Source organism: Rhamphochromis longiceps, linkage group LG18 (assembly GCF_057381845.1).
Source record: "Rhamphochromis longiceps isolate RC_006_pf linkage group LG18, R_longiceps_female_GT1.1, whole genome shotgun sequence".
Lineage (NCBI taxonomy): Eukaryota > Metazoa > Chordata > Actinopteri > Cichliformes > Cichlidae > Rhamphochromis > Rhamphochromis longiceps.
In genome coordinates this window covers 12,750,965-12,775,689 of record NC_140574.1, presented here as the reverse complement: position 1 = coordinate 12,775,689, position 24,725 = coordinate 12,750,965, and the positions used below count along the sequence as shown (strand labels likewise).

The following is a 24,725-nucleotide window of genomic DNA, read 5'->3' as shown; positions in this document are numbered from 1 at the left end:
AAGTTCTGGATTTTGTTTGGCATGCCAAGAACGCCTAAATATATCTTAAGGTAGGTGGGGTGAGGTCAGTGGAAATCTCCAGTCAAGTCTTTAGGCTAATTAAGGATGGGGTTGATCTCTGCAACACCTACTGTAGCATCTACGGCTTTGGCTGTGCCAGCTGGCACGGGTGAATCTTGCAGGCTGCAGAATGAAATACCCAGTGCCACCAATCCAAATCCACTGTGTACTATCAGAAGCAGATCAGCAAGATTATGTGTCGATTATGTGTTGATTTGAGAAATGCAAACATGGTACTGAAGAAAACCTTTTAGCTAAAAAAGTTAAAGGAGTGAAATGGATTATGTTGAAAAATTGACTGCTCAAGCATGAATTACTTAATTATTTGTCAAGTGGGGTGCGACCCCTTACTTAGATCACTATTTTTTGCCTTTTTGGCTTTTAAAAAAAAAAAAAAGTATCATTAGACAGTGAAAAGTTATTGCAATGATTATAGTATACATGTATATTTGAACCCAATATATCAGTGTGTATTCCACTTTGAAAAATGTAATGTGATTAAATCCATTTTAATTTATCAAACCTGGTAAAATGAGTAGTGTGAGGATTAAAATCTTTCACTTGCTTGAATGAAACATTATTTTACGTGTTTACAGTGTGCAGCCATTTAAGTGAAGTCTATCTGTGTGTCTTTCCTCTCTTATATTGTCTATAATGAAGGGATTAGTAGGGGGGAAAACTCTCAGTACAAGCCATTATCTTTCAGACAATAGATTTTTTGAAAGAAAGTTTTGTTGAGCCTTCATTAGCAATGGCCTCCCTCTGTGGTCTGAATGCAGGACACATTTGGAGCAATTACTTGACCAGAAAACAACTGTCAGTCATTCTTAAAGGGGAAGGATTCCAATTAATAAACCTCTTAAACTCTTTGATTTTACTAGCATTCAACCTCCAGCTTTGGTGTCTTGTGCGGTTAAGGAGGAGTTTTGTTGGGGGAGACATGTTGCATGTTCTTTCTGCACAGAACTTCAGCAGTAGGTCATTTGCTCAGTTGTTTGCAGGGGATTTCAAGGACTTAACAGGGAGTAACAAATGCCTACGGTAGATATTGTTAGAGTCAGTTGTCTACTTACGGACTGCAGAGACGTCATGTGCGCAGCCTAGCCTGTGGAAGGAGAACGAAGGAAGGTAAGATTACTTTATGTACTTTCTCGCTATGCATTCGCTCAAATATGTTGATAAACACTTTCTATAAAGCTGATTTATATTTAGGCATGAGATGAGTTAAATTCACTCTTTTGTGCCCTGAAGGCAATCACAAAATGTATCCAGCTAAATTCTTAACCATGCTGATTGCCTTCCTATTTGACAAACTTGAATCGCATTACAATAGAAATGGGAATCAGTGTAAACTCAGGATCAGCTCAATTTAAAAAAAAAAAAAGAAGAAAATTTTACTCACTCAAATTGTTTAATTATGTAAAATAGTTTTTACTAATTCATAATTCTTCCAACTTTTACCAGAAGCTAATATTCCCAATAGGGACTCCTACTCTCATTTTAAACTAAAGGATCACGATGAGCAAACTGGGGCTCCCGTAAAGTCCATCAAGACTAATAACAAACCGTTAAATTACCTTCAAGTGCAGAACTTTACATTTTTGTCTTTTTTTTCTTTCCTTTTATTTCTTTTGCAGACAGATATGTGAATTGGCTTTGCTCTTGTGGAAACGGCCTGCACACTCCACAAAATTCTGCTCTGCTGCTCTATGTGAAGCAGAACAACAGGTGCTCTGCCTCGTCTCACTTGGTAGCCTTTTGCTTTTCTCTGACAAGGAAAAAGAGACAGTGTCTCCGAAGGTTCGAATGCATTTGTCAATGGATACCCTGGGAATAGTGGATGATAGTTGCCTAGACAACTATGACATGGCAAAAGGTGCTGGGTCAAGTGCCGGAGGCAGGGTTCACAGTATCGATGTCATACTGGGATTCACTAAAGACCAGGACCCTTTACTCCATTCAGCAGAAAGTGATGAAAGCCAGAAAGCAAATGAAGCAAACCCTCAGGATCCTGAAAAGATGGTCCCATCGGACCACTACGCTCACCTACCAGACCTCGGAGACAGCTCCCAAAATTCTTCCTACCATGGTGAGTCTTTTAATAAAAGGCATAAAAACCAGGAAGTTTTTTCCTCTCAGTTTAAATCATTGAGGGGATTTTCTTGTTAACCGACTAAAGAGTGGAATTAAACCTGTACTAAGGTTGTTAAGATCTTGTACATCCAGTTTAAACATAGTACACACATTTCTGTATCAGTGCTCAGGCGCTTTAAGCCATCATGTTAATTGAGTTGCTTTTCTGAAACAACTTGTTTAAATACACTAGTTTTGCACCTCATGCAAAGCTATTTAACAATAAGATGCAATTAGTTCTGGCAAGTGGTAAAGTAACTGACAAAATTACTGTACTGTAATATTTAAGTTTGTGTACATGCTAAGGACAAAAAATAAGCATTACTCCAAACTTTACAGCCCATCAAATTCAAAAGTTAGCCCAAGTGTTTAAATAACTTCAAGCACCCAAATTAAACTGCTCACTACTGAGTTTCATCAGCAAAAATTATACATAGATGAATAGATGGTGTGGTTTAATTTTATCTATATCTTTTGACTAACGCTCTTTTATACAAAATGAAGATGTGAAATACATTTAGTGTCTTTTACATAATTTTACTTTACTTTCACTTCGGCACTTAAACAAGAAAGAAAGCTATCTTACTCTCTTCATACTTGTTAGCTGCAGGTGTAGCTACTAACACAAAAACTGATTACATATTATTATGTTTTACTTGTAAAGTAACTGGTACATCTCACTGGAAAGCAGACCATCCAGTTTGCCATATTTCTTCCTTTACCTTCTGAGGATGAAAGTAGTGCCTGTCGATACAAGCAAGGCAGGTGGGACCAGTTTGAAATTAACTAAAATTGAGTGTAATAAGTATTTAAGAATAAAGTTAATTGTCCTGCATATATCATAACCAGAATTACAAAGCGCTGTAGAACAACTAGATAGAAAAACAATTAAAAACACAGTTTATGTGTATGAATAAACAGTTTACACAGACAGGAAAAATAATAAATACAACTAAAACAAAAAGACTAATATAAAACAAAGGATAAGCCCCAAAATATATTGTATTTTCTTCACTTGTATAACACTTTTTAGAACACATCGATGCAAACCAACCAATTCTAAAATTGAAAAACAATTAAGTTTAACTGGATGTTTTAACCTCTTAAGCCCCAAGCCTAACTGATCTCCTGCCTTTTGCCCCCGTATCAGGGGGCGTTGGGGCTTAAGAGGTTAAAACTTGAGATGTACATGGCTCAGATCTCCAAGAATAAGAATTATTATCGTTATAGAGCACATCGTTCATCGTGGTTTTAGCACAGAAAAGAGCTTGATGTCATTTATCGGGACCAAAGATAAAGATTTAATTAGTTGTATCTGACAGTGACTTGACTGAAGAGGATTTGTGTCTCCCTGGTCTTTCCCAGGAGACAGAGCTGTTTATTTCATTAGCAGCGAGCTGAATGACAACAAAGGAAACGGTTGATATGTAGTATGGTTCCACTGGCTTTTATTGAGGGTTCCTTTATGACAACTCATTAGCTTAAAAAAACCTATGCGCTTTTATTGAGCTTACATGCTATATGCTACAGATATGTCATGCTACATTGCTATATGTTTTTAATTTTTGGGAAAACGACAAATTTCTTCTGCCTTGCACACTTTAAAGAGTTAAAACTGTGTGTGATTATAGACACCTCCATATTTACAGTGGCCATGCTTCAGTGTGACTGTTTGCTGGACAACAATACATATTTCATACACATTTTGTGGACAAGGGTTGAATTCTGGACTGTAAAAGATGACACACACAAAAATCCTGTATATGAAGGATGAAATAAAGCATGGTCGAATATACATTTCTGTGCAACTGCTATTTTATTACATATCTTTATCGTGAGTCTTTATCCCTGCAAGTTAAAAATATAATTCCAAAGCCAAACAGTAGTTCTGCACCAGCTTTGAAACTTGTACCTCAAAACTGTGTTTTAATATTTAATGTAGGGTTTACTATAATGTGCATTAAACACGAGTCCCTTTAAATAAGTTTTAAAGTTCGGCAGTTTAGGTTGATTTGACTGGACGCGACTTTAGAGAGGCAAGGCTGAGATGGTTTGGACATGTGCAGAGGAGTGATAGTGGATATACTATATATAAGGTTGTAGAGAATGAAGCTCCCAGGCAGGAGGAAAAGAGGACGACCACAGAGAAGATTCATTTATGCAGAGAAGGAGTAGGTGAAAATTGTGACAACAGAGGATGCTAGGGACAGGGTGAGGTGGAGGTGGAGGATCCCTAAAGGGAGCAGCCAAAAGAAGAAGAAAAGCAAGTTGGTTTGTTAAATTAAACATAAAAAAAGAAAACAACCTACATTGAAAGATTTGGAAGACTGTTCTTTGATTTGTATAAAAGCAGTCACTTTCTCCTCACGTGCACTTTTAGAACAAAGATACTTTTTATCCATGACCATATTGCGTGGAACGATTTGCTATGACTAATGAGCTTTGGTACATCACTCACATGACTCCCTTGCTCTACATCCATTTCTTAGAAAGCACAATCGACACTACAACTGTTTACCTGGCTCGTGCAGAAGCCAGTTGTCAGGGACTTGCAGGTTTAACTGGTAGCATCTGTCACTATGGGATTACTGCAGGGAGGAATTCAGTGAAAGACATGATGTCATTTAGACCTAGCCCTAACCCACCCTAAGGTTCATAAGCCTTTAAAGGGCTTTGAAAAGAGTTTTCAATCATTGATTTGTTTTAACATGGAAGCTAATAAAAGATTTCACTTTCTTAGCTGGTGGTAGAATAATGCATAAAACATTTCCCCCAAAGTATTCACTTCTTATTAGAAAAATCTTACATATATCAGGTTTTCTCGGTTTCTGATGACTGAAATAACAAAGGGCAATTAGACCATTTATTATTGTTTGCCATAAAGTGGAAATATATAACAAATGTTGGACATTTAAGTAGTGTGCAATTTAAGCCGAAACATCAAAGCACTTTAAAACCTTAGTTTCACTGCTCGGTTGTGTCCTTTTGTTGTTGTTTTTTAGAATCTGACATTTTCTCTGGTGACAAATGTGAGGGAGAGATGAGCAACTTGCAAAAGGAGGCAGATGATGCTGAGGGATCACCAGAGACCACTAAAGATGAAGAGCACGCTAAAAAGAAACACAGAAGAAACCGCACCACTTTCACCACCTATCAGCTTCATGAGCTGGAGCGAGCCTTTGAGAAATCTCACTATCCAGATGTCTACAGCCGTGAAGAGCTGGCAATGAAAGTCAACTTGCCTGAGGTTCGAGTTCAGGTAAAGGCAATGTATATGAAGATATAAGCACATGTCATCCAGATATTCTCACAACCTAAATAACACCACATGGACTGATGGATAGTGTTTACCAATCTTCCAACAGAAATCCATGAAAGAAATGAATATTTACCAACCGTTTGTGTTTGATGAAGGGTTAGAAAAAATCAAAAAAGTAATATGGAACCTGAGTGGGATGGTGTTGATATGGAAGATTATTTGTTCACCTTTTAACAAACATGCTTTTTCTTGGAGGATTCATTATTCAAAGCTAATGATCCGATGACCATATTGCCTGAAACTCTTTGGCATGATTAATGGGCTTTGGTACACCTGACTCCATTTCTTGGAAAGTCGAATCACTGTTTACCTGGCTCGTGCAGAACTCAGTTAAAGTCTCTGTTTAGATTAGAGAAGGCACAGACTTACAGGTTTAACTGGAAGCATCTGTTACTATGGGATTACTGCAAGGGAAAATTCAGTGAAAGGCATGATGTCATTTGCAAAAGGTGCAGCTATTGGTAGTAAAAAAAATTTTTATTTCATTCAGAATCAATTTTAAGGATTTACTTAGTTTTTTCACCATGCAATCATATGGCATTTAACTGTTAATGCCCTTTATGTTCACTATTGCCCAGAAAGCAATTGTCCACTTTTAGGTCAAATACTGTGCACACAGACACAGAAAAAAATATTGCACCAACTTGTGTTATTACTAGAAAATAGTACATTTGCAGCCTCCATAGTCTCCAAGATATATTTTATTAATATTTTAGTTCTTGCTAATGTAATTCAAGGCTTCCTTGTCCATGCATTTCATATCATTTTGTTCGGTTCAGGTGTGGTTCCAAAATCGAAGGGCAAAGTGGAGACGTCAAGAAAAGATGGACACCACAACCATGAAGCTCCAGGATTCCTCCATGCTATCCTTCAACCGTCCACCGATGACTCCAAACGTGGGGCCAGTAGCCAATCCAATGCCGCTAGATCCCTGGCTGACCTCACCTATTTCCAGTGCCACACCCATGCATACCATTCCAGGTTTCATGGGTTCACCTCAGAGCCTGCAACCCACCTATCCAAGTCAAAGCTTCCTTAACGCCCCGCCAACGATGGTCCAGTGTATGCAGCCACATATGGGGCCACCTCCTTATCAGTGTCCTCCCAGCTTCAATGACAAATACCCAACGGAGGATGACAGGAGTTCAAGCATTGCAGCACTCAGGATGAAGGCCAAAGAGCACATTCAGTCAATGGATAAAACCTGGCAGCACATGTGATGTGAAGCAGACAGATTTGATTTAGCTGGTTCTCTATCACATCAAGACTATCTCTCCACTCTGTTACATATTCCATATGTAGGGGAAATGATTCCCCTTTGTCAGGGTGTGCGGATACTTCTTTAAGACACTCCGGCTTGCCCAGTCAGGCCCCACAGCTTGACTATAAAACAGCTGTGGAGATGTGAACGGAATGTGTCTCCGAGCCTAAAGGCTGGAGATATAGTCTCTCACTCAGAGATCCGAGGTTACAATGTAACCACATGTTCCGTTAATGTTTACAAACTCCCTTTAAAGCGTTTGACTCGTGTTCCAGTGACGCGGACACGTGATACCAAAGAATTTTTTTAAAATCTATTTTATGTCTAACAAACGTCTAACCATTTAAAAAAATCACTTTAAAATGTTTACCCTTGTTTTAACCCTACAAATACAATTAAATCCCTGCCAGGTTCTTGAACAGACTCTTGTTTAACTTTTGTAATCATTCATTTTGTAAACCTTTAGTGAATCTCTATTGAACTGAGATGAGAGATGACACATAGAGTCATGTTGGCAGAAGTAGCAATGTTTTTGTATTGTACTACAACTTGATGAAAAATTCATACTTGAGATTTTATAATTGAGTTGTGTTCTGACTGTTTTGTGGTGGCAAGATATTTTACAACACACACACTGTCACCGTTTATGGATGCATTATGTACAGGTATTAATGATATATGTTATTTCGATATAAGATTTCCGAGCTCCTATGAAGTAACTATGACCAATTAGTTGCCTGTTAAAGGGCTCCAGAGCTCCTCTGTTTTATTGTAAATTTAGTTAGTTTGATGTTTTTCTTTCATTTGCTGCAAAGAAAGTGAAAATGTGCATTCAAAGCCAGTTTTCCACTAATATCAATTTTATTTAGTCTTTATAGGGAATATGAGTGTTAATGGGCTTTTGAAGAGCACCGAGTTCTGATGGGGGGAGGTTATCGTAAGTCATGGAGCGTAATCTATCTTGGAGGCTAATCTAAACAGACATGCACACCTCTTAACACCTAATTACTGCTTTTAAAGCGATTAACCCTGGATTCTCAGCCATAGACAAAGTGCCCTCAAATGGCCCTGAAAACTCTTTTTCGAGCTCTGGTTTACATGGCCCCTGCTCTAAAACTGTGACAATTATAATATTAATTAATTGATACAGAAAATATATTTTTTTAATCATGATTTCATCTTCATGTTGATCCATTTTGTCTGCTCATTATTTGAATGTTGACTAAATATTCACTTAGGTCAGGTGGAGTTGGAATTAAAAGATTAATGGGTGGTGGAAGTCTCTATATCTCTTGGAATTAGAAGAGTTGAATGTAACTGTTGGACCACAAATAAACAATCTTTTACTGGCTTGGCTCAGAGACATGTATGCATTAAGTCAATGCTGAAGGGTACTGGAAAAATGTTCCCTCTCAATTTTCCTTCTGCTTCTTATGGAATTTGCAAGGACTTCTAAATATGCTTAATTCTATATGTCAAAAGTACTGTATTAGCAATACATGTATAAGGGTAATACTAATAAGTAAGGTTATGAGGGAAGTATTCACAAATATTGTCTGTATATCCCATCCTTGAGAAACGGCACCATCAACAGTCAGTTTTACAGGCTTTGCTGCTCTTAGTGATCACCCTGATCATAAAACCAAAGAGAAAAAGAAGATTTCACAAACGTTTGAAGATGTTTGTTTTCTGTTTTCAATTATATTTCGAACCCCTTTATGTTTTTAGGCACGTGACTTTTATTTTCCAAATGCAAGACCGAGAATAAAGTTACAGAGCACAACTGTTGATTGTGGACCTTGTTTTTCTCTCCACGCATCCATTAGCCACCAACATGACTTTGTACTGTTAATGAGTGCTGGTGTACAATAGGCCATGTAAGATGTGACCGAGAGAGCTGGCCTGACGGAGGCCTGTTGTGCTCGTGCAGGCCTGTGGAACCTTGCCAGGCTGTTAGGCAGATGAAGCTCCACTCCATCAGGCCCAACCGGGGGTGTCAGGGGCCCTGCCTGCCAGGACGCTAAGGCCACAAGGGCTCAAGCTGTATTGAGCCCTTGTGGCCAGTAGCCTAGGTGGCTTAATTGCCCCGTTTATTTTGGGACCAATGATTGTATAAAGGGCTATTATGCATCCAAGTACTCTGCAACAATGCCTTTTAAACCTTTATTTAATCTGGATGAAAACTCTTGAGATTAAGAACCTCTTTGGCAAGAATGTCCTGGGCCTTCTGAAGAAATCTCACGCAAGCACACCAACAACATGCAGTCCACACAGCAGCGCCCTGCATGGGCTCAAACTTACACTTGCTCCACACTGATATGTCTTGTCTGATAGACACCATGAACTCCACAACCATTATTTTTAGGATATTTGCCATCAGAGATTGTCTGATTTTAGAAAAGCCTCTTATTAGAGGTGTTCAGGCTCAGTATAAGGAGTCAAAATTCTCTCTCTGCTTTGGTTTGCAGTTAGAGTGCAAATAAACGAATACCATTTACATGCCTTAGTAGTTAAGCACAATAAAGCAGTAGAATGACTTCAGATGAAAACTGTCTATGCTATATTTAGCCTTAACCAATTCTCACCACACCTTTGTCAGAAAGACTTAAAGCAGCAAATCCCAGAATATGTCCAAGACACACTCAGAAACAGCAATTCATTACACAAATTATTGTGTTATTTTGCTTGGCCAAGCATGACCTTCTCCGAGTCTCAGGCTCTAGTTAACAAGCTGGCTAGCGGGACGTGGTTCACGGTGGAAATAATGAGAGTAAGGAGCGGAAATAATTGGGTTTGATTAAGAACGTTTTTTAAAGGGACACCCTTTTCCTCTGCAGATCCCTTAGAGGATGAGGGGGCTTGAACACTGGCGCCAGTTGTTTGTCTTTGCTCCTGTCTTCACTTTGAAAATAAGTTTCTCAAACAGTGCTCCCTGCTTTGTCTCACAGACCTGCATGGCTGTATTTACAGTTTTCAGAATGATATTTTTCTTCTGAATAACCATTTTTAATAATGACAAAGAAAAATGAAATAACACTTCACCCTTTATCGAAATAAACGTTTTAAAGTCAAAAGTAATCACTAGTTTTTTTCTTATTTTAATTCTCTAATCGTATATATAAAAAAAAACGCATAGGAGACAAAAACATGACCAAAGTTTTGATTATTTATTTCATTTCAGAGATCAGTTTATTAAGTAAACATGTGGTTTAAGTCACCCACACTAACTACCCAGCTCAGAACACAAACATAAAATTGAAAAAGATGAAATTATTTTACACCACTAGGAGGAACTGTCAAGACTCCATCTATGTTAAAAGAGTATGCTTTTCTGAAGGAAATGTAATTATTTCTGTTTTTATCACTTTTACACGTTAGTAAAGATAAGCAACTGTTTTTTATTTGATGTCACAGAGCAGGGCAACCCCACGCAGGATCCAGTGGTCTGGTGACTGGACTGTAGGCAACATCACTGCTGTGATGTAGTTCAGGTCTGTGCGCTTTGGCTTCTTGTAGATGGGGCACACATAAAGCTCAGGATGCGGAGGGGCAGTGGAGTTGACAGCGAACATGTGAATGACAGGCAAGGGTGTAAACAACACTTTGGGTGAGGACTCGATGAGACGGGTGTTCTTTCTGTCCCAGCCAGCACCATCAACGTACAAACCATAGACATAAACTCCCTCCTATTGAAGAAAGGCAGTCAATGACAGGATAGTCCATTATTTTATTCTCTCTTTAATAAAAAAAAAAATCTGTTAGTCAATTGCCTGTTATTCACAATTTTCAGAAAATACTGCATTTTAACTCACTGTTGGTGAGGCTGTGATCTCCTCCTTTGTGTGCTTGAGTACTTTGTTGTTGAGTGTGACCGTGTCCAGAGCCCAGCCTTTGTTCGCTCTGGTTACTTCTTGCCTCATGGCTGTCAGAAATCCTGCAAACATCCAAATAAAGACAGGATTAGCATCAGTGTGAAGGATTTTATTCCCAGTTGACGGTAACATTTTTAGGTTTTCAACCGACTGACAGCTGGTTTTATTTATCTTCATTTAGCTTCAAAGTACAGTGTTAGGGATCGATATCAGCAGTCCTGCTTGTTTTCTCATTGGCTGTATATGATACCAGTAAAATGCTCAAAGGTTCAACTAACCCTGTGGGTTGAAGAAGCCTGTCATCCAAAATGTTTTTGGTCTTCCTTCAAACACCCAACTGTGGAACTGTTTGTTTCTCTCCAGGAGCTCAGTGAACCAAAAGCCTAGCGTGGAAGACTCCCAGGAGATTTTCCTCCACAGGTTTGGCACACGGGCATCAAAAATATTGTCGAGGGCATCACGCAGGTTCTAGGAGTGAAGTACAGACTTTAAAACTTCATGAGTGCAATTAATCGTATAGTTTAATCACTATGTGTAAAAAAAGAAATAAACCATTTCTGAAGTTAACAGTTAAAATGATTCCAAATATGGGGCGGGGGATCGTGGCTCAAGAGTTGGGAGTTTGCCTTGTAATCGGAAGGTTGCCGGTTCGAGCCCTAGTTTGGACAGTCTCTGTCGTTGTGTCCTTGGGCGAGACACCTTACCCGTTGCCAGTGTCCGGCAGCCTCGCCTCTGTCAGTGTGCCCCAGGGTGGCTGTGGCTACAATGTAGCTTGCCATCACCAGTGATGACTGGATGTGTAAAGCGCTTTAGGGACTATTAAACTGCTATATATGTTAATATTTGAACAGAGAAGTAAATTTACCTCGCTCATTATTATAGTGCCATCGATGGCCAACTTCAGGTCTGTCAGACTTATGCGCACCAAACTTATAATCCTTTGCATTCGATCTACTTCCTGACGTAGGAAGATGTTCATTGGGTTAAGCGCTCCCATCTTCAAGAGCCTCGCTTTGACCTTAACCAATCAAAGTGACAGCCATTAGATTTTAGTTCATGTAAACGTGACAAAAAAGCATTTGAACAGACAAACTGACCTCATGAGGTACATAGTTAGGAGGCAGCTTCTCCAACATGTCCTGTGCCATGTTATAAACAACAGACTCTCGAGTCACTCCTGATCCCCCTCCACTTTCCTTGGGCTGAATATTTGTGATTGTGTCTAGCACTTCAGCAGATGTGTTTGTCTGGTACCTGGTTAATATTCGTTACAGAGCAGAAATGCGTGGTTAGCAATTATATCAGCAATTACAAGCAAAGCATTCAATGTTTCGTGATGACCACATCCTCTCCTTACGTGATATCAGCATTAGAGTGCAGTCCTAATGCCTGGGGTGAATCCACAGTGGGCAAGCTCTGAATATATTCCATGTACCCCTCCACTGTCTCGCACACAGGAATCTTATAGCCCGTGTAAAAGCAAAATGCTGGATCAAACATCTTTTTACTGAACCACACCTGCAGAAAGAAATGCAAAATGCAGAGTTACCAGGATATAAACCTTTATTCATCAGTGAAAGGTAACTCAAAAACAAACATAAAACTGGGATTCTTACACGAGAGAAACACTTCAACAGGCGTTTGTCATAGTCATCTGTGACTCTTCCTCCATATTGCACCTCAGCTAGCATGTATTGCACAGTTACCCATGACACATCATGCTGGAAAAAAACGAACAAACCACACACTGGTAAGTGAGGGCAGACGATGCGAACTCATTTTTCTTTTTTACACTGTCCCAGATGAATCCTCACCTTCTTGTAGCGACAGTCATCCAAGTGCTTTTCAACAAATTCAACACTTGCTGTGAAATCAGCTGAGTTGAACTCATAAGGTATGTTCCAACCCAATGGTCCGAACTTGCGTCGCTCCTTAAAAACAGAGGAATAAATAAATAAATAAATAAATTTAAAAATATGAAACCAAATCAATTTACATGGCTTCTCACCAGGTCCTCTAAAAGGTCCTGCTTGACAGCATTTTTGTCTTGGTTACACTGGCTCCCCAATGAAGTTTAGGGTTTAATTTATAAATACGGCAATCACTTTCAGAGCCTTTCACAGTCAGATGCCTTCTTATATCAGTGAATTACTTCAACCAAACATGTCTAGATCTCTGGTGTCACCTTATTAATGCTTGTTGGCTGTGCCTCGGTCCAGATTAAAGACAAAAGGTGATGTGATTATGGCCGCAGAGCTTTGGAACTCGCTTTCATTGAAACTAAGATCTCTGGACACTGTTGATATCTGTGCACGTTTGCTTTTATTTAGCATTATCTTTTAAAGTTTTTATTTTTAATTTGGTTTATATCAACTTCTGAAAATGTAAAAGACTTTGAGAATTTTGTTCTTGGAAGGCGCTATATAAATAAACCGTACTAACAAACAATCAGGATCAGAGTAACTGCAATTAAACTTTGACAGACTGGTGAAGGTTTTTAAATAACTGCAGTATAATTAATAAATTCAGATAGATTGCCAAAATGTTGCAATCAGTGTGTAATCTGGCTATATTCTTATGTCAAAATAGGTTACTGAGGGTCATTTTGTAGTTAAATTGTCATGCAGCAGACACTACATTAACTTTTGTGGGGATTTCCAGATGGTAATTAATGCCAAATTAAATTAATTAATTCATGTGAATTTCTGTATAACCTGATATCACCGCATTTTTTGCATGATTGCATGAAATTTCCAACTTCACCCAATTAAATTTAAAAAAACTGATGTAAGACTGTAGATCCCAAGCTGACTGCACACAGGCTCAATAATTCTGGTGTGGTTTTCAACCAGTTTTCCCCTAGTGTGCCTTTAGAATTCAGAGTGATGATTCTCACTTATCATAACACACACAATTAAGAATTCTCGAAGTCAGTGATCCTTACATTTGTATATTATTCTGGCCTGAATCATGTCAGGAGCTACACTGATTATCTTAACCTGGACAGTACCTGCACAGCAGTGTGGAGAAAGGCCACACTGTACAACAAGGGCTTCCACGTGGGCTGGTTGCATACTTCCAACTGCTCCCGTGAAATTCCTGCAAATGTTCGTTTCAAGCCAGCACGTATTCCCTGGGGTGGATCGTTAGTAAATTTGATGGAGGACTAGAGGTAAAGGGTTGAGAAATATTTGCTTTAAGCTTGTACACAGCATCGGGTCAAGATGGGAAGTAATAAATGAAGTGCTGCAGCATACAAAAGCTTTGTCAAATGTCACCTGTAAAAGTGTGATGGAGAATCGATTGTGTGGCTCTGTGGTGATCCACACTCTAAAAGTATTGTGCATGGTGTCTGCAGCTGTGATAGTTTCGAGCAGCTCATCCATAAACTCCAAGCCCAGGTGACAGTTTTGCAGTAACACCCAGCCTCCCTATACGTATCCAGGTACAGAGACCACAGATTAGGTGAAATACTCAGCCATTATTAGGGTTATAGTACAATGTGATTGGATATCGTAAAGCTCTTCTTTAATGCTCTATCTGATAGAACATTACTCAACAAGCAGTATATCTGAGAGCAGACACAAACAGGTCAGCAAATTTGTGCATGAGCAGGGAGGGAGATGATTAGCAACTGGAAAACAAAAACTCATGTGCTAAAATGAAAGGATCATGCTCTTCATTGAATTGTATTCACACCTCTATCATTGATGTCTTAACAAGCTTCCTTGCATGCACCTCTTGTCCTTGTCCCATGGAAATTGCACTACATTCTGTAGGATGAAACAATGCAATGACAAATCATCTTCTAAGTTAAAACTGCAAATTAAAGGTTGTAGTGTAGTGTAGTGTTTTATGGTTTAGTCAAACTCACTAAGTTGAAGTTTCTTAGCTAGTGCTTCAATTTGCTCTGTGGGATCTGAGCCCATAGAAAGGAAGCAAATTAAAGGGGTGCGAGGGTCACTTTCCTCCCATGTGCTGTGAAGGTTCAAGATGACAGGCTCAGCAAACCTTATGCCCAAAGAATCTCCCACATATTTTACAGCCTGAGACAAGGTACGGTCAGGACACCAGGACCTGTGGGAAAAAAACCCAAACTTATATGGTTATTGTCTTGTGTATGTATGTGTGTTTAAAAACACAACCACATAAAAAGACCAGCAGGACAATCCAACCTTATCAACAAGAGTTTATGGAAAACATCAAGAGAGTTGTATCCATCTGGAATGACACCTTCTTCTGGTGCATCAAGACTGACCCAAGCTTTCCAATGTTTTCCACTTTGAGACACCTATAAAATATATCAATATTAACTCTGTAAGTACACAACAGCAGAAACCTCAAATTTATGATCTGTGGAAAGTAGCCTCACCTGCTTTACAATGTTTGTGAATTGTGGCAATTTGCTGAGCTCCACCAAGTTTAGCCATACCATATCCAAGATCCAACTGAATGGTTTTGAGGGGCAGGTCTTCAGGTCCAGAGCCGCTCCACCTATTTAGACATTTAATGAGCTCATCATGTTTTATAGCAATAACAGAAAGGTGCAAAATTACATTTCCTGGAAGTGCCGATGACCTCACCTTTAATAAGAACCTGAAATTTGTTGTGCTCTATTCTGTTATTCTGTATGTCAATCTTGAGGGCCAGCAAAAGGGTAAAGATGAACTTGTGGTTTTCATACAAGCCTCTGACGGTGTATCTGAACACCTCAAAAGTCAGATATTCAATGATGTTTTCAATTCGCTTCTGAGTTTTTGGGGACTTTTCAGACCTGCAAAAACAAATTCACAGTAAGAGTAAGTAGACTCTTACTTGCTTACTCTTACCTTACTGTTAGAGTAAGCCATACTTACTCTAATGTGAATTTTATCAAAGCCTTATGCTTCATACTTCATAAGAGACACACATTTTTCAGTATATAAACTGGTACTGGTGAAAACATACCTTTCCAGTGACAGGTCAAAGATTTTCAGGAACTGACTCAGGGACGTCTGGTACATGACATTAACCATGCTCATCTCTGTGATGAGGAAGTAAAGGATGCTGCCTCGAGAGGCAACAGGACGATATTCTGCTTGAGCTATATAGATCTTCACCTCTGCTTCTGCTGCAACGCTGAGCTTTGCACTAACTTCTGCTGCGGTTTGCTTAGTTGTAGTCAGAATGCCGATCATGGACTCGTCATCAACTAAAGAACCTTTAATCACACAGAAACAGCTTTTTTAATAGAGCAGTAAATAAAATACAAGTATGTCTTAGATGTTAACATACAGAAGAAACAGGGTTACCCTTAGTACTGCTGAGTTTGTACAGCAGGTTGTCTTCCAGCTCTTGCATTTTTCTCTTATTAGCAGTCACATCTTTAATTAGCTTTAGTCTTTCGGCTTCTAATTCCTATTAAATAAATAATTGTAAAATTTCTGTGTAACCAAATGCCCCATCAATATTACATGCGGGATACTGAAATAACTTTTCATCAAACACATTAAAAAAATGCACTGATTTTCACAATTCATTAGTACATTTTCTACCACTAACCAATGTGAGGGGAGACTGTTTTCCACTGACCTGTTTCTCTCTGAGGATAACACGGCCAAGCAGCTGGTTCTCTAGACCCTTCATGTTAACAGTGAAATCAATGATGGAAGTCTTGGCACTGACTTCTGGGGAATATGCTGGATTGGGCAGCTTGGTGGTTATATAGAGTTGGAAACCATCCATTACATTTACTTCTTTGTCTCCCACTTTGACCTAAACAAATCCGATTTATGAGACAGCATGGTTTAAAGAAGTAGACGTAAAGATTGTTGAATGTTAATGGTTTGATGTTTACCTTGAAACTTGTCCCAGATTTGACGAAGTTTTTCTCAAGGACATTGTCCAGCACAGGATCCAGATCCTCAGCTATATCTTCAATGAGCAGTGGATTTCCCAAAGAAAGAGAGTCTTCCAAATGATTACGAAAGAACTTGTGCTTCAGTGATGTGACCTGAAAAGACAAGACAGCTTGCCTCCATAAGATGCATAACTAAAACAACCAAGTTTGTTAAAAGTTTGTTGTAATCGACAAAGTACTTGGAGTGAATTGGCCATTTCTTTTTTCTTTATCCAAGCCTTTCCCTGAGTCTGAGGATCAATGAGGAGGGGATATCTTGTTGCTTTTGAGACAATGATACCATTCTGCACAGACAGGTCATCTCCAGGGAGTCCCTGAAGGTTCCACTCACTTATCTTAAACAAAAATAGGATGATAAAAGTCTTTAATAAGTCACAAATATCCTTTGAGATGCTAGTAGATATGCAGAATTAGATTTATTTTGTTCTTACAGTGGGAGGGTCCACTAGGGCAGAAATGATGTTGAGATTTTCTGTAAAAGGGATTTTATTACTCTTGAGCTCTGCCTCCCAGATGTCCTTCAGCAGGATGTCACGGAAACTCTGGTTGAACGGCCCGCAATAAGACAAGAAACCAGTGAGCTGCAGCACGTCACCCACCAGTCTGCCAAGAAGAACAGAAGCAACTTGCCTCATTATTATTCTACCCCAATCAATACACTGCAAAACTGCAAGCAAACATGCAGACATGAAAAACAATCCCTTCCTAATACAATATTTCAATATAAAATGTGATTTTCTTTGTAACCTACCTGTTTATCTGTGATTTAAATTCTTTGCTCTGCTCTGTCCAGCGAACTTTCTCTCCACTAAGTCCATCAATAAGTGCAGATGCAGCCTGCATTTTATTCTTGCATTTCTCAGCATCATCCAGCAGGTCCTAAAAAAGACAAAACCTTGAATGATCTACAATTTCAAATTCTACATAAAGGTTTATGCAATATTAATAACATTTATCAGGGTGTACTGCACCTGTTTTTCTTTCATAGCAGCGTCACATTTGGCCTTGACTTTGTCAAACTCTGCTTGCTTCTCAGCAAGCTGAGCCTCTGCATTCATTAGTTCATTATTTGCAATTCTTAGTCGGTTTTCTTGAACAGCCAGGTTAGCCTGGAGAAAGATAAAAGACACTGAGATTCACAAAAAACATATGAGGCACAGAAGTTTCATTACACATACTAACTAATATAAAAAGGCTATGAGCTAGAAGCTAGGATTAAAAAATATTGACCTCTAAATTACAGACTCAAAGAGGCTGAAAGAAGAAAGCTTAACAATACAAGTACAACAGTCCCATGTCAGATCTACTTTGTAAACAAATTATGTCTCTCTGTCACATTGAGCATTAACATCACCTTAAGTGGCAGCACTTCTTTGTTGATCCCAAAGAATGTGGACATAGCCCGGGTCCATGCTAGCAGACCAGCTACATTACCACACACCTTCTTTGCATTTTCCATTGTGTAATCTTCCATATCAAAGTAAGGAAGTAGCAGTTCTACTGATTCCTCATTAATTTTGTCTTTCTGGAAATGTTGGAGGGACGTCATGAAACCAGCAGCACTCATAAGCTAAAAGAGGACACAAACATATGGCAAAGGTATCAAATAAAATAGCATTCAGTGATGTGCAACTCTCATAAACCTATATTTTATTCTCAGGAGACTACAGAAAACATCAGATGTTTAAAGTGAGAAACATACCATTTAAAAAATGAAAGATTCAGCACAAAGCCATGCTGTTGTGATAGCGGTATGAGGATGAGGATGCAGTGTCCATGTTTTCCAAAGATTTCCAAATTTTAATTCAACTGATTATAGAATAGTTTTCCACTTTTAAACAGGATTTAGCCCAGGGACGACAGCAATGTTACTGCATCATGTGCAGACTTGCAGGCATGGTGAACTGTTTTTAACTGACAGTACCTAATCCCTTGTGGTGTTTTCCATGACATAATCATGCCTGTTTTTAAACAAACTGTATCATATTGATTTTTAGACTTGCCCTCTGCACACAGATTTCTCAAGATCTTCATAATCGTGCAATAATATTATGTACTGTAGATGATGAGCTATTCAGTCTATCTATATTGAGGAACACTGCTGTCAAATCATCTAATTGATTTGTTACCAAGTAAGCTAATTAAGCTAATTGGTTGCAAAATGTTTCTCCTAATATTTAAATATTAGGCCTTAAATATTTTGCTGGAAAATAACTCCATTTAGTGAGTTTTTATAAGAAACGTTTTTGTTACCTTCAGTGCTTCTGCCCACGATGGCTTAAGACACTGTCGTTCAGGATCAATGGAGACAGAGTCTAACTTCTTTTGAAACAAGAGAAGGCAGGAGTCCATGATCCGCATAATCAGATGTGGCGGCTTGGCTAATTTTCTCACAGTGGCAATATCAGTTGGCTTTATGGTCTGTAAAACATTTAAAATATATGTACTGTGTACATACAGTATATATGAGAGAAGTACTTGTGTATGTAAAAAGTAATCACAGAGGTCTCACATTCAGTGCGGCTTTAGCCTCTTCTAAAGCTGGTTTAGCAGCCTCTAGTTTAGCTTCAGCAACAATCTTCTCCTTTCCAATCCCCTCCACAATTGTCTGGGCTTTATCCTTCACAACTTGGACCTCATTCTTTACAATTGTAGCAGCTTCAGCACTGACTGTTACCTCTGCCAACACCTATGTAAACGTAAAACAAGAGTTATAAAATGTGTAAAATATATACATAATACACATAACATTATGTCTATAAGTTGTGCATTTTGGGAGGGGGGGTCACAGGAACCACTATGTATTATTTACCTTGTCAGCTTTGAGAGATGCTACAGCAAGCTCTTTTTCCTTTACTTTCAGTTCTTCAGATAGCTGAGCCACAGACTCACTAGCCTCTTTTAGTTTCTCCAACCCTGGAAAACAATAACAATTTGAAAACCCCTTTTACCTGAATAATCTTTGCAAAGTAATCCATACATGCCATCTACAGATTTCCTATTGAACTTTCTTACCAACATTCATGCGTTCTGATAGTATGTTGATGCTGTTATACTTTTCAGTGTACAACGTTTTGTAACCATTTACAAAAGAGAGGTAGGATTTAGGGGTAACGTGAGTTCGTCTTCGGAATCTAAAAGATAATAGATACAATGCTGCATTGATGTAAAATATAAATTATATACAAATAAAAGAAAAATTTAAATTACATACATGAATATAAAATCATTTAAATGTATATAAAAATATCTTCTGTGTTTTCTACCTCTCAAAGTAGCTTTCACATGTGACAGATACTTTGTCATGGTATGTTCCCATAGCCGTCACCACAGACGCTTTGACTTCAGCAGAACAAACCATATTAAACTCAGACAAGAAATAATTGGATACAGCCACCAAAGCCTCATTTGGCCAAGGGGTGAACCAGTCCATCGTGCAGCCAGAAATCAACCCTGGAAACTTCAGAGACCGGGAGCGAAACTTCGGTCCCACCTGTCAAGGTTGTGAGACAAAATGTGCTTCACCACAGACTCATACAAATATGTCTTTGTGTGTCTTTAATGTAATATTATAAACAATACAGGTGAACAAACAATACAAAGTCCCAACATCTGAGTCACTGCTTTTGTGAAACAAGCATACAAATCTTTGACGTACCGGTGAGAAGCAAAGAACAACATGGAGATTCTTTCTTGACCGTGAAATAAAATACTCGTAAAGGTTGTCAAAAGTTGGTGGAATACGAGGAAACTCCTTTTTCATCACAGGTATTAGCTTCTGGGTGATCTCTTGGATCTCATCTTTAGCAAAAAGATTGGAAACCTGCAAACAGTCAATTCACTATGAAGTCATCTGGACCAAATATGGCCACAAACGTGGCAGTTTTTAATTACATGGTCTAAATTTTGACTTTCAGCTTGGATCAAAGTGGATTTTTGTGGATTTAAATATATCTGAATTTTTTTAAAGATCCCCACCTCTCCAGATGAAAGAACATTGTTGAGGTACTCAAGGAAGGCCTCATTCTTGATATCATTATCAGTAAAGATAAAGGTGATGCCTTTGCCTTCAGCCCCAGCTGTCCTATACAGCACTTTCAGGTCATCCAGGAAATTGGTCATGTTGTATGTTCTAAGAAGAAGACAAACACTATAAATTCTGCTAATTAGCTAAACCCCAGATGATGCACATGTGTTTACATGCCATAACATGCCAGGTGCAACCATGTGTTTTCATCATGCTTTTGACCCTCAATCTATGGCTTGTGGATCCCTGGGGCTCCAGGGGACCCAGTTTAAGAGCCACTGGTATAAGGTCCTTACCTTATAATATAAGCAGCTTGAGGTAACTGTTGTGAATTGGCACCATATTGATAATATTAAATTGAGCTGAACTGAAGTTTTAGTTTTTCTGTTCTTACCTGGTCAATGTGATCTGGAAGACGTGGTATCCAGCTATGAATGAGGCTAGCCGCGTAAGGCTCTGTTTACCTGATCCTCCGACACCCACAAGCAGGGCATTTCCTTGGTCAGTTCGAATTATTCGTGAGATCTAAAGCATTGGAAATCTTCAATAAATCAGCATTAATTGTAGCCAGATATAAAGGAAATGTATTCGTTGGGCTTGTAGTCTGACCTTGACGAGATGAGTCATTGCATCTGTGAAGAAAACCAGATCCAGAGTCGAGCCTCTTATGATCTCATTGTGTTGAGTCTGATACATCATTAGTTTCTCTGATAAGAACTTGAAATTTGGCACCTGAAAAAGTGAACGTTTTCTTTCTGATTAGTATGACAGCTTTCTATATCAATGTTCAACTGTATCAATATTGTACTGTGGCTATAAATACAAATCTTTTACCAGTTCATAAATTTTAGGGGCATCAAAACACGCATCCTCCCCTTCTTCTCCAGTTGGCTCAGGTGCATCGCGGAGAAAGTCCACAAAGTATGGCTCAGGATGAAGTTTTGGGACAAGGCTAGGCTCAACATGCTCTTGGATCACCCGGGATACACCCTTCTCAAACCACTCTCTGTCCTCTGAGCAAATAAACCTACAGCAAAATGATGTTTCAATTTTAGCATCTTTGTTCTGCCTATAAAGTGATTTGATGGATGTGAGAACTTTACCTGTCAGCAATCACCCTTGCACATTCACTCTTGAAAAGAGCCAAGAGGGTAGGTATATCATGACACTCCTCTGCCTTGATGTTTAACATCCCTTGCCAGATCCGAGACAAATCTCTCAAATTGAAAATGTAGTGGAACTTGGATGGTGTGGGAAGCATTTTTACCTTCAATGTGAAATCATCGAATAAGATGTCTTTATTAATACATCCACTTTTATAATCTGTTCACATCATCTTTTAAGTAGTTACCTTTGTCCACTGCCATAAAATCCTCCCAGCAGATACAAGATGCTTAACCATATCTGAAATGCTCTGCTTGAATTTTCTGCATTCATGGAAGTAACCACCACTAATTATACCTGCAAAAAAATTGCATCAAAATAATCTATTTGTTGATACAACTAGTAATGAGGGGAAACAAATTTTGAGGTACTTACCAAAGATCTTATCAATTGAAGTATTTGATGGCAGAGTACAGTTAAAGACAGTAAACTGCCTCTTGAGTCTTTGAGGGATGTCATTTCTCCCACCACCAGGGTGAATCATGGCAGCAAGTATCTGCACATCTTCAATAGTGGAGAAGTCTCCTGGTTTGTCCAGACTGTACATGCCACTCATTTCCATCATCTGTCGAACTATCTCATTGGTGATCTGGTTTGGAAAGTTATATAAAGGAGTTATGCCTGAATTACTGTTCAGTGGAAAATCTACACCGTAACCTTCCACATAACCTGACATGCACCTTCTAAAAATGCATTTATGCATTTACGTGTTTTTGGTTATGTCCTAAGTTATGATGTAGATTTCCCAGAGAAGTCTAAATCAAACTTTACTAAGACTGGAAGCAACATGAAATAGTAAACAGTATATTTGCTGTTTTGTGTATTTTGTAAAATAAATATATTATATACATATATATATAAATACCTGATCTCCCCATTCATTGACAACTGGCATGTTTATATCATCAATAAAGACTGTCATCCTGCGTCCTCCTGGGGGTCCATAGGTGCTGCCAATTCTTTTCTCAATGTAACTTTCCACTGTTCGCTGTATATGTATGTATATAAAAAAGCTTTTACTAACAAAAAGCCATATAGAATTTGATAAAGATAAATATAAAGAACATTTTATAGGTTACATTTTACCTGAAACATTAGGGGTTCTGTTGCAGATGAGAAGTTCAGCGTCTTTGATAGGTCTGTCTCAGGATCATATTTTTTTGTGTAGCTTTTTATCATCACAGTTTTAGCAGTTCCTTGTTCTCCAATGAGCAGCACAGCCTATTTATACACAAAATTTAACTGTAACAGAAGTACATACCAAGGATAAACATATGCTCTTTTATTTAATATTCATATTTTAAAGGAGACCTTGTGTTGTTTAGCAATGGTATCCAGCAAGAAAGAAGTTCTTGTGTTATCCACATTGGGAACAAGAATAGAAGTGTAGTCAGGCAAATGGTCAGTTGGATAGATATAATCACCCACATGGTTGTTCCAATGACACCAATCACCTGAAATAAAAGATGAAGCTCTTATAGTAATTACATTTCAAAATGCAAAAGACAGCATAGGGGGTTTATGTATTGTATAAAATGTTTTTACCATTTGTGCCAATCATGTACTCAAACATAGTTTCCCCTGGCCGTGTTGGAGGAACATCAATATTGCTTTCATGACCTCTGATGTAAGTCTCTAGTTTGTCTCTATCATCTAACTCCAAAATGGCTCCAAGGCTCCACATCAGACAGAAGGCAAAGAGACGCTCAAGGTGTTTGCTACCAGCAAAGCCTCCTGTCTCCTTGGTTGGGAGGAGGCCTTCCAGCAGATTCACAGACTGAAGGTGGAACATAATGAGACAATTCAATATTTCTAATTAATTTAGAAGCATCATCAATTTCTTCTCATTTGTCAGAATACATACCTGCATTACATAGTTACACTCCAAAAGCTCCATTTTGGGTTTAAGGTTCTGCTTCATATACAAGTAAGCATCCTCAAATATCTTGTCATATAAACTTAAAATACTTTCTGCCTCCTTTGCATTGCGCTTGTTAGCCCATCCCTAAAACATAAAGGCCACATTCCATCTGAATACAGTATTGTAACAGCAGCACTGATTCTTTTCTCCAAACAGTTTTTGAATGGAAAATTTCAAAAAACAAGCCTACCCTGAGTATGGGTTTCCAACTGAGAGCTGATGAGCTCATGAAGACCATACCCACCCGGGACACTGTAGCAGGGGAGGCATTATCCATGTTGTGCACCTCAAACACCAACTTGCAACATGGTGACATTGTGATGCGGTCACCATTAGCCAAGGTCAGTGTTTTGTTATCATCCAACACAGAATTAAGATTCTCAATCCATATGGCGTCGACAGGACCATCAAGCACAATCCATATGAACTCCCCTGAAGTGTTCACATTTTAAAGAAATGAAAAATTATATATATATATATCTGTGTGTGTGTGCGAATATTCATTAAATATTGTATCATAAACCTTTCTTAGCTTTGAGTGTCCTCCTCCATAGTGTGGAAAATATCCCATCTGTCCAATCATTGGTGGCTGCATCAAGACGGCCAAACATCTGCGCAGCAGTGATTGCTTTGGGGTTCATGCGCATCTCCCTATGCAGGTATCCACATTCAGTCATAGCTCGCATGAGAATGTTGATGACTGTGGTCTTCCCAGCTCCACTTGGTCCTAAAGTCATCAGCCCATGGCGCACTCGTGAAGTCTCATAAAGCTGATAGTGATGTATCAGTAAGAAAGAGTTATTTCCAAACAAAATCCAAATAACAACAGCAGATGAACATGCAGATGGTACCTGAACAAGCTTGAGATTCCAGGGAGGATGGTTGATTATACCGGCTGACTGCACTTGATGGGCAACAGCTGCCTGAAGTTCAGCATATGTGCTACTATCCAGCTGGATACCAGGGAACAGGTCATTGATGAGACTGAGGAAAAGTGACTCATCCTCATCCACCTGAAACACATGCACATTATATATATATATATATATATATATATATATATATATAT

At 38.7% G+C, this 24,725-nt stretch overlaps 2 protein-coding genes across 2 annotated transcripts in view; one reads left to right on the top strand and one right to left on the bottom strand.

Moving 5' to 3' along the window:
- The first annotated feature begins 952 nt into the window (after nucleotides 1-952).
- LOC146647834 (retinal homeobox protein Rx2-like) lies at nucleotides 953-8,546 on the top strand. The gene is made up of 4 exons (XM_085390163.1): nucleotides 953-1,188; nucleotides 1,698-2,149; nucleotides 5,196-5,452; nucleotides 6,292-8,546. Exons 2-4 carry the CDS (start codon nucleotides 1,867-1,869, stop codon nucleotides 6,730-6,732), a joined length of 981 nt encoding a protein of 326 aa, XP_085246289.1. The 5' UTR covers nucleotides 953-1,188; nucleotides 1,698-1,866; the 3' UTR covers nucleotides 6,733-8,546.
- Nucleotides 8,547-9,994: 1,448 nt separating this feature from the next.
- LOC146647833 (dynein axonemal heavy chain 8-like) overlaps nucleotides 9,995-24,725 on the bottom strand; it is a 35,543-nt gene continuing 20,812 nt past the window's right edge. The window contains exons 46-90 of the mRNA XM_085390021.1: nucleotides 24,508-24,669; nucleotides 24,180-24,426; nucleotides 23,847-24,088; nucleotides 23,600-23,740; nucleotides 23,281-23,512; nucleotides 23,047-23,189; nucleotides 22,822-22,956; nucleotides 22,601-22,723; nucleotides 22,111-22,324; nucleotides 21,923-22,032; nucleotides 21,675-21,838; nucleotides 21,406-21,598; nucleotides 21,181-21,303; nucleotides 20,966-21,096; nucleotides 20,523-20,676; nucleotides 20,203-20,367; nucleotides 19,811-20,037; nucleotides 19,560-19,678; nucleotides 19,357-19,460; nucleotides 19,057-19,233; nucleotides 18,798-18,965; nucleotides 17,899-18,114; nucleotides 17,516-17,653; nucleotides 17,296-17,423; nucleotides 16,976-17,147; nucleotides 16,724-16,879; nucleotides 16,482-16,637; nucleotides 16,217-16,399; nucleotides 15,937-16,042; nucleotides 15,593-15,845; nucleotides 15,229-15,419; nucleotides 15,018-15,139; nucleotides 14,821-14,936; nucleotides 14,520-14,722; nucleotides 14,345-14,418; nucleotides 13,924-14,076; nucleotides 13,656-13,811; nucleotides 12,460-12,576; nucleotides 12,262-12,366; nucleotides 12,003-12,163; nucleotides 11,743-11,899; nucleotides 11,511-11,663; nucleotides 10,924-11,113; nucleotides 10,586-10,707; nucleotides 9,995-10,459 (exon numbers count right to left, since the gene is read on the bottom strand). Of these exons, the coding sequence (XP_085246147.1) occupies nucleotides 10,172-10,459; nucleotides 10,586-10,707; nucleotides 10,924-11,113; nucleotides 11,511-11,663; nucleotides 11,743-11,899; nucleotides 12,003-12,163; nucleotides 12,262-12,366; nucleotides 12,460-12,576; nucleotides 13,656-13,811; nucleotides 13,924-14,076; nucleotides 14,345-14,418; nucleotides 14,520-14,722; nucleotides 14,821-14,936; nucleotides 15,018-15,139; nucleotides 15,229-15,419; nucleotides 15,593-15,845; nucleotides 15,937-16,042; nucleotides 16,217-16,399; nucleotides 16,482-16,637; nucleotides 16,724-16,879; nucleotides 16,976-17,147; nucleotides 17,296-17,423; nucleotides 17,516-17,653; nucleotides 17,899-18,114; nucleotides 18,798-18,965; nucleotides 19,057-19,233; nucleotides 19,357-19,460; nucleotides 19,560-19,678; nucleotides 19,811-20,037; nucleotides 20,203-20,367; nucleotides 20,523-20,676; nucleotides 20,966-21,096; nucleotides 21,181-21,303; nucleotides 21,406-21,598; nucleotides 21,675-21,838; nucleotides 21,923-22,032; nucleotides 22,111-22,324; nucleotides 22,601-22,723; nucleotides 22,822-22,956; nucleotides 23,047-23,189; nucleotides 23,281-23,512; nucleotides 23,600-23,740; nucleotides 23,847-24,088; nucleotides 24,180-24,426; nucleotides 24,508-24,669 (7,290 nt within the window). The 3' untranslated portion in view covers nucleotides 9,995-10,171. The remainder of the gene's footprint in view (nucleotides 10,460-10,585; nucleotides 10,708-10,923; nucleotides 11,114-11,510; nucleotides 11,664-11,742; nucleotides 11,900-12,002; nucleotides 12,164-12,261; nucleotides 12,367-12,459; nucleotides 12,577-13,655; nucleotides 13,812-13,923; nucleotides 14,077-14,344; nucleotides 14,419-14,519; nucleotides 14,723-14,820; nucleotides 14,937-15,017; nucleotides 15,140-15,228; nucleotides 15,420-15,592; nucleotides 15,846-15,936; nucleotides 16,043-16,216; nucleotides 16,400-16,481; nucleotides 16,638-16,723; nucleotides 16,880-16,975; nucleotides 17,148-17,295; nucleotides 17,424-17,515; nucleotides 17,654-17,898; nucleotides 18,115-18,797; nucleotides 18,966-19,056; nucleotides 19,234-19,356; nucleotides 19,461-19,559; nucleotides 19,679-19,810; nucleotides 20,038-20,202; nucleotides 20,368-20,522; nucleotides 20,677-20,965; nucleotides 21,097-21,180; nucleotides 21,304-21,405; nucleotides 21,599-21,674; nucleotides 21,839-21,922; nucleotides 22,033-22,110; nucleotides 22,325-22,600; nucleotides 22,724-22,821; nucleotides 22,957-23,046; nucleotides 23,190-23,280; nucleotides 23,513-23,599; nucleotides 23,741-23,846; nucleotides 24,089-24,179; nucleotides 24,427-24,507; nucleotides 24,670-24,725) is intronic.

Bases quoted from the DNA above. Each gene is read 5' to 3' on its own strand.
- LOC146647834 (XM_085390163.1), top strand. From the start codon at position 1,867: ATGCATTTGTCAATGGATACCCTGGGAATAGTGGATGATAGTTGCCTA. The intron at 2,150-5,195 runs GTGAGTCTTTTA...GTTGTTTTTTAG, and splicing joins CCAAAATTCTTCCTACCATG to AATCTGACATTTTCTCTGGT. The intron at 5,453-6,291 runs GTAAAGGCAATG...TGTTCGGTTCAG, and splicing joins TGCCTGAGGTTCGAGTTCAG to GTGTGGTTCCAAAATCGAAG.